The following is a 15,522-nucleotide window of genomic DNA, read 5'->3' on the forward strand; positions in this document are numbered from 1 at the left end:
AGGTCACCCATCATAAAATTCTCTCAGGACCCTTGACCGAAAAAATAAGTGCATTTTGGTGACATATATAGCCAAAATCAATTCTTTTAAACCTTTTTCCAAACCAGGGTGTCACAGTCTTTGATCTCCTATGGATTTATCAACAACGATTTATGTTTTTCCAATCTATCTGTCTATGTTTGTTGCAAGTTTGTGTTTGATTAACCTATTTTATCCATCCATTAGGTTTATGAGCTTCTACTCGTTATTTTCCTTTGGGATTGAATGGATAATGGTAACAATTATGTTTGCAAAATAAAGAAGGGTTTATGACCAACCAATCAAAGTTGAGTAATTAGAAGAAAATTAATTTGACATAATCAAAGAAACAATAGAAAATTATAACAAGATAATATATGAATCCTAAATAATTCAAAGATGAAAATACAAATTAATTAAAATAATTTAAAAATACTACAATAAATTTTAAAATACAGTATTAAGAAAAGTAGACGCATATATTAAGTTTTTTTGGTCAACATATTAATCTTATTACCTATTTCCAACTGAAAAAGAAGAAAGTAGGAAAAAATTTTGGTTTAAGAAAATAAGAAAAATTTACCTTCCCCTTAAAAAAAATCCTAACTAAACAAAGTTGCAAGCAATGTTTTTGAATAACTTAAAATTAAAAATAATTAAATAATATTATAATTTCAAATTTTATTAAATATATATATATATATAATCTTCTTATAATTATTTTAAAAAACTTATATTTTTTTTTGAAATTCCAAAATATTTTATTTTTGTTGTAATCAAATTACTCCTATTAAATATTAACTTTTACACATGTCAAAATCTGAGATTGAGAACTTGGCACATGTCAAAATCTTATTAATGACTAACTTTCAAAATCCAACTTTATATAATAAAAAACAAAATATTTTATTTTTGTTGTAATCAAATTACTCCTATTAAATATTAACTTTTACACATGTCAAAATCTGAGATTGATAACTTGACACATGTCAAAATTTTATTAATGGTTAACTTTCAAAACCCAACTTTATATAATAAGATTAGGAGAGTTTATTAGTTTAAAAATATTAATTTATTAAATATATATAGTACAACATAGAACCGAGAAATTTAATTATTTTACAATATTTAATAATTTATAGATTTTTTTTTATGTTTCGTGAAATTTACATTATTATTATTATTATTTTTTTAATTTACATTATTTGATAAAATATTGGTTTATGTTTTTTTTGTTAAAGATAATATAAATTATTGGTTTATGTCCTTCATGCTTCAGGATTCAGGTAGAGACAGTTTTGCATTTTCTAAAATTTTGATGCCCAAAACAGTGTCGTTTAGGGGTGATTTTATTAGGTCATTTTCACATCATCGCCATGTTAGCTATATAGTCATCATAATAACAATTAATTTTAATTAAAACACTATAATTAAATTTCATATAGGTTATTTGAACTTTTTGATTGTTTAGTTAGGAATACGCACTGCTAATTTGTTTGTATATGAAACACAAAATCGAAATTGTTAGTGTGAAATATGCCATTTTCCCTCCACAAGATTTTATTGGTTTATTATCAACATAAATATTGTGTGTTCAAAGTTCAAACTAGACATTCAACAATTTTTGTCAGTTTTTTTTTTCTGGTTTTCACCATCTAAAACCCTCTACTAATGTCAATTAATATATACATTCAATGTAAAACTGTTTTTTTTTTTACAAATAATTTTTATTTTCTTTCATATACAAATAGCACAAATTCCATAAATAAATTTTATTTTCAGACTTGTTGACTTGTTAAATATCACAAAGATTAAATTATCAATCAGGATCTAAATATTGATCCAAATGATATCTTTTTAGACCACGCTTAATGAAACAAAGACCATTTATTATGGTTCAACTAAGACCTTGATTGGTGAAGACTTTTAAGACTTTAAAACCATTTAAAAGTTATAAAAGCATTTTATTTGCCAATCAGGCTTTTAAGACTTTATTATTTTTTTAAGTTTCAACAGTCACTTTAATTTTTTTTCTTCTTTATTTCACTTTCTTTTTTAAAGCCTCAAAATTATGCTTTAAAATCAACACATTTTAAAAGCATTTTTTTCTCTTCCCATTATATTTAAAAGCTCTCCAAAAGTATATATATTTTACATATTTTATTTTTACAAATTAAATATTTTTATCTTTTTTATTTCTTTTAAGATCTATTTCAATAATAATTTTATTTTTATTCATCATCATCATTAATAATGATGTAAAAGAGTTTATGAAATACATCATTGGTAAGAGAGTAATCTATACTAAACAAAAGTAGGAGCTATAAGCTTATTAAACTGTCCACATAGGATTTTAAACCACCAATAGGGATTAGACACTTCACTAATTAACATTTTAAAAATTTCCAGAATTTTCTATACTAAGAATTATTTTAAACAACCTATCACGTTTTGACATGTCATTCATTAACATTTTTAAATTTCCAGAATTTTTTAGAAAAAGAAAAATTTTTAATTTATGGAAATAAAAGAACTATGTACAATAATATCCCACATCGGCTATAAAATTTTTAGACAATAGTTCAGAACAAGTATAAATAATATTAATATGCTTCCAACAACGAATGAGCAAGAAAGCTTGATTTATTAGGCGTCCAAGTTTAAAAGTTTTTTTCGGTTTGATCAAGTTTTTTAATTTGATCAAATTAAAAATTTAAAAAGTTTCAAAATATATATTATAATATTTTAACAGTTTAAATATTATAAATATTGAAACTTTTAAAAGTTCTTAGCTTTTAAAAAGTTTTTAAATATTATAATTTTTAAATTTTAAAAGTTTAAAATATTATAAATATTGAAACTTTTTAAAAGGTTCAAATTTTATATTTCGAAACCTTTTAAAAGATTAAAATATTATAAATATTGATGTAAAACATAAATTATCTTATTTATCTACGTTTGTGCTTTTTATTTCTTATGAGCTGTAAAACATATTTTTGTATATGATTATATAGATGAGTTGATATTCTTTCATTAATTTTTTATTTTTTATCTTATTTTTTCATTTTTATGAGAAAAGAACTGATTTTGTTCTTGGAGTTTGATGGGTTAACAAGTTGTGTGGTAGTCTAAAAAAAAGGTTTTTCAGTAGAAGAATGTGAAGAAGTTGACGAGAAAGAAGAAGAAAAAGAGTATAACATAGAACCAGACGGTAAAAGTAAAGATGACAATTACCACAAAATTTGACAATGAAAATGACAAGAAAGAATATGAAAGATAAGAAAACATGGAATAAAAAACACGAAAACATAGGTGGTAGCAATCAATTAAATATGAAAACGAGTTAAATTCATGATGATAAAATTGTTTTATTTTTACGGTAGTCAAATAAATAGTTTAGGATATGTCAGGTCATCAGTTTGATTCTCCTCGCCTGGACGTCGAGTTAAATTCATGATTTTTTTTAATCAGATTTGATTTTATAACACAACTGATTTTATATTTTAAAAAATTGTGTATCTGAAATTTATTTTTTTTATTAGATAATATTTTATTATCGTCATCAATCATATATAGTTTTCATCAAAATATATCAAATACACCCACGCGTAGCATGGATTCCAAATCTAATATTAAAAAAAAATACATTGATTAGTGTTTAATGGATTTTTGACTGGTCATATATATAACTACTCAATATAAAAAAGCCATTCAAAACGATTAAAAATCAATCACCAAAAACAAAATAAAAACAGAATCTTCAAAACAAAATCACATATTTTATTGACATATATTTTAAAAATTTTAATTTATCATTAATAAACTTTATTTTTGTTATTAAATTGTTATGAATTATATTATGACATAATTTATATTTATTATTAATAAAAAAAATAACATCTACAGCTTTAAAAGTTTTGGTAAACAGTCAGATTTTAACAGTAAAAGTTTTTACAGTGAAAGCATTTACAGCCAAATTCTCTACAGCTCAAATTTTAAAGTCAAAGGTTTTGAATGGGAGGACAGAAAAATAGCAGATCACCATTTAATGTAGTTCTCCTATCACTAAGTTACCATTCAAGAATTTTTTTACTTTTAAAAGTTAATGCAGATAAACTGTGTGCAGTTCATATTTATTTTGCCTTTTTGTGGTAAATGCAGGAGAAATATATGCAGATCTGATCTACATCTTTTTTGATGCTGTCCACTCTTGATCTGCACTTGAACAGCCAAATATTTGATCTACTTTTATTCTGCTTAATCTGCTTGAACCACTTGATATGCTCTGCCTAATATGCTTTCTCCATTCAAGGCCAAAGTCTCTACAACCACAAGTCACAGCTGTTACCAATCAGTGCCTAAATATGTTTGGTTTCCAAAACTCTTGACTATCTTTACTGGATGGTTGCTTCCCCCAAATTATTTTAATAAAAAAATTACAAAAAAGAGAGAGGAAGGGAGAGAAGTTGTTGAAGTTACTCAGACTATATACAATGGAGGTGTTGAATTATAAATTCAACTGTTGAAACCATACAATGAAGGTGTTGAAAAATGAGAAAAAAATTATGTGGATTAAACCATGTTGAATTCTTTCAACATGTTGAATAAACAAAAATGGGACCACAAGGACACATGATGCATTATTATTGGTTGTTAAAGTTCTTTATACTTTTAATTTTATCCTAACTATTTGAAATCATTTATATTATAGTAATCTAAATTTATTTTATTTTGCTTTACATCAAAATTTATTATTTTTGATACTTTATAAACAGATACTTGTTTCATTTTATTTGAACATATAAAAATAAATAATAAAATAAATAAAATAAGGTGTTGAACTTTATTAAATAGAACCATTGTAGATGATAAAAATTGAGGGGGTGTTGAATTATTAGATGGAAGAAAGAGATGATGATGTGGAGTGTTAAAAAGTAAAAAGGAGGGTGTTGAAAAAAAACCAATGTCCATAGTCTCACTGTAGCAGCGTTACTCATACATTTTATACACATGTCATTTTCTTATTAGTTATATATTAAAATATATTTTATTTTGATTTTTTGAGCAACGGGAATGGTTCTCTGATGGTGATGCTTAGATTGCAAAAATAGAAACTTGGACAACATACCATATCATCCCTAACTAACAGAAACTTCTTATGTTTTGATTTTTTATGCTATAGCTTATTTACAAATTAGACAAAAGTAAACAATATATTTTACATTCTCTCGGAGAAAAAAATGGTTTATTAAATTTTGACCAAATCTCAATGACTACATCGGATTTTTACCTTCTAAAAAAATAGGTTTTCCAATTGAAAGAGGAAGGGGGGGATGTTTCTCTATTTTAATCGATGGTGCCTATTTTGATAAAAAATTCTCTGTTTTATACATGAACAAAAGTCAGGTTTCACAATATAGACTAATTCTTTATTTTAAACCTAATATCTCTCTTTTTTTTTTTGGACTTTTCTTTATCTTCTACACCTATTTATCTTTTTTCGTAAGTCGAAGCCGAAGTCGTCGGACTTATGCTTATGAGCTGATCTCGTCATTATGGACCAATCTAAATATTCTTGGTTTCAATTTTCAAAGTTGGCTACTTAAATAGTGCGTAGTTTCATGAGAAAATAATCGTTGTAATAGTGTGAAATAAAGTTTTCAAATCGTTGTAAAAAAAAAATTCTTCAAATCTCTTTTTAGACCTATATTATCCGCAAACTTAGTTTCAAAGTGCCTAAGATTTGGAAATACCTTCTCCGAAAATTTTCTTTATGAACTATTTTGTCACAATTTGGTAATTAGATACTTTGTCACAATTTGGTTAAGTTTTTTTTTTTTGGTTATTATCTTTTTCATATAGCCCGTAATTTTTTCTTTATCACAAATTTTCTATTTAATTATTATTTTAAAAAGTAAAATAGTGAAAAGAGTACTTAAAGTATATAATTCAAGTGTGTAATTCAATACTTCTTCAGTTAAATTAAATGCATTTTCACATAATTAGATAAAATTTTATATGTTATATATATCATGCATTCCAAAAATAATAATGAACTCTTAAATTCGTATTATTAGATCAATTTTTCCCTTAACCTCTGTATCTTTTCTTTTCTTCTTTTAACCAGACCACAACCACAATCACCTTTTTCCGTCAAGCAAAACCATAGCATCTCATTTTTTGTTTCATACACACCATCTTCGTCACCTTGAAAACCAATTTCTTGGCTTCCGAAAAACAAAAAACGACTCCGAAGCCAACACCATCTCCGGTTGGATAAATTCAATGGATTTCATCTATTTTGCTTTGGATGAAGGAAGCTATACCCTAAAGAGATACTATCTAAGAACCCTAATCTTACATGAACATAAACTAGATAACATTAATCATATCAAAATTCTCTTTCAATCTTACATGAACCACAAACTAGATAACTATGAAGGAGGAGGAGATTATCAAATTCCTTTTTACCCATGAGAATGGAAGACGATCAACTAAACGTGCATCAGCTGAGAGATCTGAGCATTCACGATAGTCACAAGTCTTCTCTTCAAACCACAGCAGCAAGATCTGAGAATGTGGTTGAGGTGAGAGAAATGTGAGATTGAGAAGAATCGTTTAGTTAAAGGGTAATTTTGTCTGTTCAATCAAATTAAAAGGCCTATTCCTGTAAGTCTTGATGATAAATCCTAAACTCATAAGATTTTTTTTGTAAAAAGCCCTAATTTTACTACAATGGTGTTACTAGTTTCTTATTAACATTTAAGATGTTAAATTTGTTTTGCCAAACCAAATATATTTCTATTTTTTTCTTTGTTAAACATACAATTTTATATGGAATACTTTGACTATGAGATTGAGATGGGTGACACTAGAACAAATCGCATTATTAATTCAAATCATGATTATGATAATTTATAAAAATTTATGGGACTTTTTATTGTTATTGTTATATAGAGAAGACTCAAAGATAAATCCTGCCACAGGGACTTTTTATCATAATTAGAAAATAATGGAATGTCAAAGCACAACCCCATTTAACCATAGCATTCTTCTGTTGACTTTACAAAGATTAGCAGCAAATAGAGAAATTCTCCAATAAATAAAGTACTAGTACATGATCTTCTGTTTTTAACTAGAGCTGTCAAAATGGGTGAGTTGTCCATAGTCAGCCAATGTCCATTTCATTATGGACCGGTCATAGACAAGCCCATAACTGAAACGGTTTTAAATGGTCTATGTCCAACAATATTCATGGACAAAACGGGTTGGACAATCTGGATATTGGTCAGCCCATTGGTCAAACAATTCTAGGTCAAAATCGATTTGGGAAAAATTTTAAAACTCATTTCTCATTGTCAAATTTGTTTTTAGATATTTGTGTTTTTACTTATTTTACAAAATATGTTACATGTTGTCTAATAGACATCCATGGAGAGCCCATAAAAATATGGTCATTAGTAAACATGATCGTTAATGGACCGATCGTCAAAATAGACGCAGATAGCCCATTCTGACAGCTTTATTTGTAACAATCTATATTAACATTTTTGAAGTACATTTTGTATTATGCCCTTTTAGTTTTACTTATTTAAAAATTTATTTACAACATAAACCCCTAAAAAGTTTCCAAAAATAACATTACTTCAAATTTTGTTTTCTAAATATTTTACATACTATTCCAACTAAAAAATACAACAGAATAAATATGGAAACAGAAACTATGATATATTTAATCACACTTTCTATTGTGTATTAAAGATATTCTATCTATGAATCTTTTGCAAACAAGAACAACAATTTGATTCCTATTTTGTTTTTCAAAACCTGTGAGCTTTAATTCTTAACGTAAGAAGAACTTCGATTCATATTTATTTAAATACTAGATTAGGACTCGTGCTACAGCACAGGTTGAAATTCCTTTTATTTATATTGTAATTTTTATATAAAATATAATTTATGTGATTGTTTTAAAAAGTTATTGTGAATAAAATATTATGCAATAAAATCATATGCTAAATATGAGGACTTGAATTTTTTTTTTGATATTTTTTATGATTGTTCCGCGGATTAGCCAAATATTTTTGAAATTTATCAATTCAATCATAATAAATATTATTTCTGTTATTCTGATATATAGTTGCTAGTATAAATCGAAAATCACTTTTAATCCGCGGAAGAGTGATTAATTTTTGAGATTGTGTTGCCTATATATGGTTAATTAAATATTCTGTGGATTTTATTTTATTTTTTTGGAATATCCTTTTTAAGAGGATCTGAAATCAAAATTTAAGTAATGGTTACAACCCATATAATCTATAATCTATCAAATAATCAAATAATTAATCTTATAACCCATATTATATAGTCTACAAAAAAAAGATTTTGTACTTCTGTTTTATTATATAGGGGATTATAATTAATTTATATAAACTTAATAAATTTTTAAAATATTACAAATATGTAAAATTAGTTTTTAAAAAAATACTATGTAATATGGTAATATAATAGGTTATAAAGAGAACAAGTTGGAATTAATAAAATATCATTAAATTTGTGCTAACACGGGTTAAATCCTCATTTTATTATGTCAACACTATTAATATTAGAATATTTGACATATAAAAATTAAGTTGATTTAACTAAGATTGTGTAAAATAATTAAATCATTAGGAAAATGTGAGTTAATCATAGCTTATAAATGACTTACTATTTATTTAGATCCCTTATTTTCTGTTATAATAATTAACAATCAAAATAGAATCTCAAACACTAAACAAAACAAACTAAATATAACAAACAAATGGTAATGAAGTATATTGCGGGTAAAAAAATAATATAAATATTTAGCCATAGTCTTTTCTGAAAATATTAAGACGACAAACCCATTATTTTGTGGGGACAATTATACATTAATATTTTTTTTTAAAACTTGAAAAACACAAAAAAATACTTGAAAAGATTTGAACCATTGACCTTTGGTACTAAGAGCATGTCCAATAGTGTTTTTAAAGGAGTACTCATAGAATTTCTGATGGAAAAAAGAAAAGAAAAATAAGAAAATTGGCCCACAAAAAACTCAGAACCGTTGCTCTGAGGAGTATCGGAAGGAACCGTTGCTCTAAGATACGTGTCAATTTCTGGTTGGATATTGATAAAATATAAAACACAGTTTTTTTCTCATTTTCTTTTTTTTTTCTTTCCCCAAATCTATCTCTCTTCTCTCTCGACGAAACGGTGATACCATATTAATCTCACTAATTTTTGTTGATTTCAATCGATTCACCTTGAAGAGATTGCTTGTTCCAGCTTAAGCACGTTAGATAGTGGTCTCTGAGAACGATTTATGTTCGTATCCAGTGCAATCGTTATATTACTCGATCTGACGATTGGGATTTGGATCAATTTTGGGGGTTTCTCTTGACTTTTTGTGTATGCTCCTCAAAGTTTGATTTTTTAGCAGAGAAATTTGGAATTGTGATGTTTATTGCAGAGAAATTTCATATCAGTTAGATGTTAACAAGGCTATGTATGGTATTTGCTTGTGAGTTTCTCTGTTCTTCTTCTTCCTAGAGGATGTTACTGAAATTGTTGGTCTCTCCGTAGTTAAACATTATTTTCAAGAGTTATGCAGGAAGTTTTCTTTAGAGACAGACAAGCAAGCATCTTAATATTGCACATTAAAATATGTTTAATATATCTAAATTATGTAAAATATTTTTCTTTTCTTTTTGTGGAGTATAAGTAATTGAAATAATTGTTTTGTCATTTTAGATTATTCAAATTTGATAATTAATAAATAATTGTTTTAAAAATTCTTATTTTAGTTAGTGAGCAATTTTAATAGGAATTTTCTAGTGGAAGAATGATTTTGTTTGAAGTACTTAATGAATTGCTTTAATTAGTTTAATATTAACTATATGATTAATTTATTTTTGAATAACTCATATGGGTTATTCCAATGGCCATGGTCTTCACTATCTTATTTGGAGACCACAAGCATCTGTTCACCTGCCTGTGTTAAAGGCAGGCTCTGCATTTAGCCGTACAAATGATCGAAAAATTTAATTATTTCTCTAGGAAAACATTTAATATTTAACAAACAAATATAATATTAAATAAAAATAATAATAAAAATTATATGTACGCGATATATCGTGTTAAAATTACAGTTTTTTTTCTTTTTTTCTTCATGGAAAACATTGAAACAAAGATTCACAAAACATATGCTACTACTCTTATGTTAAAGTAATTATTTCCAGGGTAATAAAATCCGTGTCTATCTCCTCCACTTCAATAGGAAAGTGCAAGTTTTTCGAATCTTTTTGGCCAGATAATTTAAAAACCGACCGACGAAACTTACTTTTGTAAAAGTGACCATTTTGCACATAGAAGGTGGAAAGCTTATAATTGGAAATTTTATATTTTAATACAAAAGAAGTGTTTAAGAACCACCGCTTGGTCTCACCACTCAAATTCGAACGTATGGCTCGGGGCACAAACTTCTGTACCAACCTTTAGATACTAGCGGCACGAGGGGACTTCTATTTTCTCTTCGTTTTAAAGTTATTTATTCAACTTAATATGTAGCATGTTTTAGTATTATTTTAATACAATGTAATTTCAAAAACCATTGTCTTTTCTCCTAGACATGTATTTTTATTTCTTGCAAGATGATATATAAATAGAATTTTAAATGTTTTTAAGTTTTTATGAGCTCAACAGTTTTGTCAATATTGCCCACAAGTTTAAACGTTTGCTTTTTGTCTTCTTTGAAAAATCAAATGCTGAGAAAACTGTTACATCTCTTTTTCTTAAAAACTCCTGTCTCTCTCCTTTTTTTTCCGCTGCGTTAATTGAATGCTACAAAAGAGAAACAGAATAACTTAAAACCAAAATTATCACTTATCGTCAGAAAAAGAGTTCACGAACATATTTTATACTATACAAAATGATAACTATAGTTGTAAATAAAAACTTCATGGAACAAACTGGAACACATGGGGCTCTCTTATTTTAACTTATTTTCTTCTTTGGGTGATTTTAACCATGTTTATTTTATAGTTATATATATAGTACTATCTCTCCATAATTTGATAAAATAAAAAGGAGAGAGTCTTCTTGTATTTATCCTTCATTGGAGTAAACCCAAACGGTTTTAGATTACATAATATTAGCTGTTCATCACAGTTCTTCCTCTTTAAAACCTAAACTTCTTTCTCTGTTCCATTAGAACCAAAGACCAATCTTTGTGAACATATCACATCTTCTTATATATACTTCAGATCCACAACCAAAATTTAGACCATATTTAATTTCAATCTTTGCCCATCTGAAGTTAGAGAAAATCGCTAGTTTTGGTTGGATCTTTTCATATGTTGTGGATCCTCTTTCTTCTCTTTTGTAAAGTTTTGAACTTGTCAAGCTCTTTCTGATCAATCTCAAAAGATTATATGTTGTTTTATGGAGATGGATGGCCAGATAGTTTATGTTGTTTGAAGATTCGATGATAGCCAAGTTGGGTTAATTTTTTTCTTTTTTTCCTTCTTGCCTCCTTACCCACATACAAACCCTATCTGTCCGTACAAATACTAAAAACCCTAACTTTTCACTCTCTCTCCAATCTAGTTTTATCGTTTTCATTTCCACTATCGCGAGAAAAGACTATTCACGGATCCATCACACCAATGAAAAGCTTGCATGTGGCGGCGAACGGCGGAGATCTGGCTGAGGATTGTGGAATACTCGCCGGAGATGCTGATGAAGCTATTTTAATGGATGGAATGGATGATGTTGGTAGAGAGATCTGGCTAAATGACCATGGAGGTGACCATAGTCATCATCATGCTCATGGAGATGATGACTTGATTGTTCATCATGACCCTTCACTCTTCTACGGAGATCTCCCGACGCTTCCTGATTTCCCATGCATGTCGTCATCATCATCGTCTTCAACATCTCCAGCTCCTGTCAACGCAATCGTCTCCTCAGCCTCTTCTTCTTCAGCTGCTTCTTCCTCCACTTCCTCAGCTGCTTCTTGGGCTATCTTGAGATCAGACGGAGAAGATCCGGCTCCCAACCAAAACCAATACGGATCAGGAAAGTGTGATGAGTCTTCTGGCGCATTGCAGTCCACAGCGTCCATGGAGATTCCGTTAGAAACTAGTCAAGGTTTCGGTTGCGGTGAAGGCGGTGGTGATTGCATTGATATGATGGAGACTTTCGGGTACATGGATCTACTCGATAGCAACGAGTTCTTTGATACTTCTGCCATATTTAGCCAAGATGATGACACGCAGAACCCTAACTTGATGGACCAAACCCTTGAGAGACAACAAGATCAGGTCGTTGTTCCGATGTTGGAGAATAACAGTGGAGGAGACATGCAAATGATGAATTCTTCCTTGGAACAAGACGATGATCTCGCGACTGTGTTCTTGGAATGGCTAAAGAACAACAAGGAGACTGTGTCGGCTGAGGATTTAAGGAAAGTGAAGATCAAGAAAGCTACGATTGAATCAGCGGCGAGAAGGCTAGGTGGTGGGAAAGAAGCTATGAAGCAGCTTTTGAAGCTGATTCTTGAATGGGTGCAAACTAATCATTTGCAAAGAAGACGCACCGTCACCACCACCAACAACAACAACCTCTCTTATCAACAATCATTCCAACAAGATCCATTTCAAAACGCTAACCCTAATAACAACAACTTAATCCCACCGTCAGATCAAACCTGTTTCTCACCTTCAACATGGGTTCCTACACCACAACCACAACAAGCTTTTGTCTCTGATCCGGGTTTCGGATACATGCCTGCTCCGAGTTATCCTCCACCGCCACCGGAATATCTGCCTATACTCGAATCTCCACCGTCATGGCCACCGCCACCACCACAGTCTGGTCCCATGCCACATCAACAATTCCCCATGCCGCCAAACCCGCAGTATAATCAGTTTGGAGAGCCAACAGGTTTCACCGGATACAACATGAATCCGTATCAATACCCTTATATTCCTCCAGGACAAATGAGAGATCAGAGACTACTCCGTTTGTGTTCCTCAGCAACTAAAGAGGCAAGAAAGAAACGGATGGCGAGACAGAGAAGGTTCTTGTCTCATCACCATAGACACAACAACAACAACAACAACAGCACTAATCAGCAGAACCAGAACCAAGTCGGAGAAACCTGTACCGCGGTGGCTCCACAACTTAACCCCGTGGCCACAACCGCCACGGGAGGGACATGGATGTATTGGCCAAACGTCCCGTCTGTGCCACCTCAGTTACCACCACCGATGGAGACTCAGTTACCAACGATGGACCGAGCTGGCTCCGCTTCTGCTATGCCACGTCAGCAGGTGGTACCGGTACCAGTACCAGTACCAGATCGTCGGCAGGTAGATATGCACAATGTTCATCTTTCTCATTGTTTAATGTTATAAGGGAAGTGTAAGTGCACCAAGTCGTATTGGTTTGATGATGAAGCTGTTTGATTAATGATATTTGCAATGGAACTTAAAATGATTTTTATTTCTTTTGGAAGGGATGGAAACCAGAAAAGAATTTGCGGTTTCTCTTGCAGAAAGTCTTGAAGCAAAGCGACGTGGGTAACCTTGGAAGGATCGTCTTGCCAAAAGTAAAATTACTTCTAATTTCTTGTAGCATTTGCTTTCCTTTTTTCCATTTCTTTTTTTGTTTTCTTTTTAAGTTTTTATGTTTATGTAAAACCGATTTTTGTTATTTTCACTGTTTTGGTTTAATTTTTTTTTTTAAAAAGATATTTTGGTGTTAATTTTTATTGAACTGAATTTTATGAAAATGAAAATATACAGAAAGAAGCTGAGACGCACTTGCCGGAGCTAGAGGCAAGAGACGGTATCTCTCTAGCCATGGAAGACATTGGAACCTCTCGTGTGTGGAACATGCGCTACAGGTAAATTACGATGATAATTTAGTGAACATTTGATTTATTTTTGTTTTCAATGTCTTTCGTGTATTTGTCAAGAGTTGGAACTTTGACCAGTCTCTCTCTTTGGTTATTTAATTTTCTTCTTTAAATGGGTTGTAGATTTTGGCCGAACAACAAAAGCAGGATGTATCTTCTCGAGAACACCGGTACGTTTTTGAAAATATACCCATTATTAAATTTGTGTTCTATAGTTTGTTGTTCTTCTGTAATCTATTAATGTTGTGGCCGCCTAACTAATTTTCCTTGAAAATTTACTTTTACAGGCGATTTTGTGAAAACCAATGGGCTCCAAGAAGGTGATTTCATAGTCATATACTCCGACGTTAAATGTGGCAAATATGTAAGAGAAACATCAAATTTTGTTTTCAATAGTTTTTCATAATATTCAATTCTCATCATTACTTAATATTGTGACAGTTGATACGAGGGGTTAAAGTAAGACAGCCGACGGGACAGAAGCAGGAGGCTCCGCCGTCGTCAGCAGCTGCCACGAAGAGGCAAAACAAGTCGCAGAGGAACGTAAACAATAACTCTCCGTCGGCCAGTGTGGTGGTCGCTTCACCAGCTTCTCAAACTGTTAAATGAAGAAAGCAAAAGAGAAAGAACATGAAACAATATAAATATTATTATGTAGCAAGTAATAAAGAGGCAAAAGGAAAAAATGGCAGCGTACCTGAGTGTTCCACTTCTCGTGCATGCATGGGATCTTAAAGACAAATGGAGGGTTATGATTAAAGCTGTGTTGTCGGGGTCGGGGTTCGGGTTTTTACTCCATTTTTTTGCTTTTTCTTGTCGAGTCGTTAACTATTCTCTTCCTTTTTTACCGTCAGGATATTGTAAAGAATGATTAATTCTGGAAATGGTGTTTGTGTTGTATTTCTGGAGAGATGATTATATATAGTCTTTTTGTTGTTGTACCTTTTTATACGTATGTGGCTCATTTCTTGAGTTGAGCTTTATTACGTATCGTTTATAATGTACGGAGTTATTTGTAAAGATTACGTTCTTATAGAATAGGAAGAGGATAGCCGGGGTTACCCATTTTACATCTAAATTTAGTTTGAGAAAGTTCGTTTTTAAGGAAATTTAGGTTTGACTGGTTTAGCCACAAAATGTGGCGTTGCGTACACTTGTATTTGAGTCCAATCATATAAATGGTTTCATACCATTTTAAAACAACTTTAAACGCGCATGAGAACTTCTTTTCATCTTCCTAATTTGCATGCTATTGAGATAATAGTCCGGTTTAACCGCTGTCACCATTTAAAGCCTAAAATTCTTCGATTGTAACTGAGAAAGCTTTGTAATTATTTTTATCTCACTATGTCAATAGATCTGTGACAGTTATAGAAAAATATATTGAAAACAATGAAACAAAATGAAAATGATCGATAAAGCATTTGTCTATCCAGAGACCAGCTCTAAAACCAAACTTTGGAGTATGGTAAACTTAATGCTTAGTGTGGATTCCTAATACAAGTGAGACAAACTTGAAAGTGTCGTTTCATATGAAAATGCGGTTTTTGAACTTTGAAGAG

At 30.1% G+C, this 15,522-nt stretch overlaps 1 protein-coding gene across 1 annotated transcript; it reads left to right on the forward strand.

The window, feature by feature from the left end:
• Positions 11,104 to 14,946, forward strand: LOC104766394 (B3 domain-containing transcription factor ABI3-like). The gene is made up of 6 exons (XM_010490272.2): positions 11,104 to 13,412; positions 13,559 to 13,651; positions 13,848 to 13,948; positions 14,084 to 14,130; positions 14,248 to 14,324; positions 14,402 to 14,946. Exons 1-6 carry the CDS (start codon positions 11,706 to 11,708, stop codon positions 14,567 to 14,569), a joined length of 2,193 nt encoding a protein of 730 aa, XP_010488574.1. The 5' UTR covers positions 11,104 to 11,705; the 3' UTR covers positions 14,570 to 14,946.

The sequence above is a fragment of the Camelina sativa genome, chromosome 19, assembly GCF_000633955.1.
Source record: "Camelina sativa cultivar DH55 chromosome 19, Cs, whole genome shotgun sequence".
Classification (NCBI taxonomy): Eukaryota; Viridiplantae; Streptophyta; class Magnoliopsida; order Brassicales; family Brassicaceae; genus Camelina; species Camelina sativa.

Bases quoted from the DNA above. Each gene is read 5' to 3' on its own strand.
- LOC104766394 (XM_010490272.2), top strand. From the start codon at position 11,706: ATGAAAAGCTTGCATGTGGCGGCGAACGGCGGAGATCTGGCTGAGGAT. The intron at 13,413-13,558 runs GTAGATATGCAC...TTCTTTTGGAAG, and splicing joins CAGTACCAGATCGTCGGCAG to GGATGGAAACCAGAAAAGAA. The intron at 14,325-14,401 runs GTAAGAGAAACA...ATATTGTGACAG, and splicing joins ACGTTAAATGTGGCAAATAT to TTGATACGAGGGGTTAAAGT.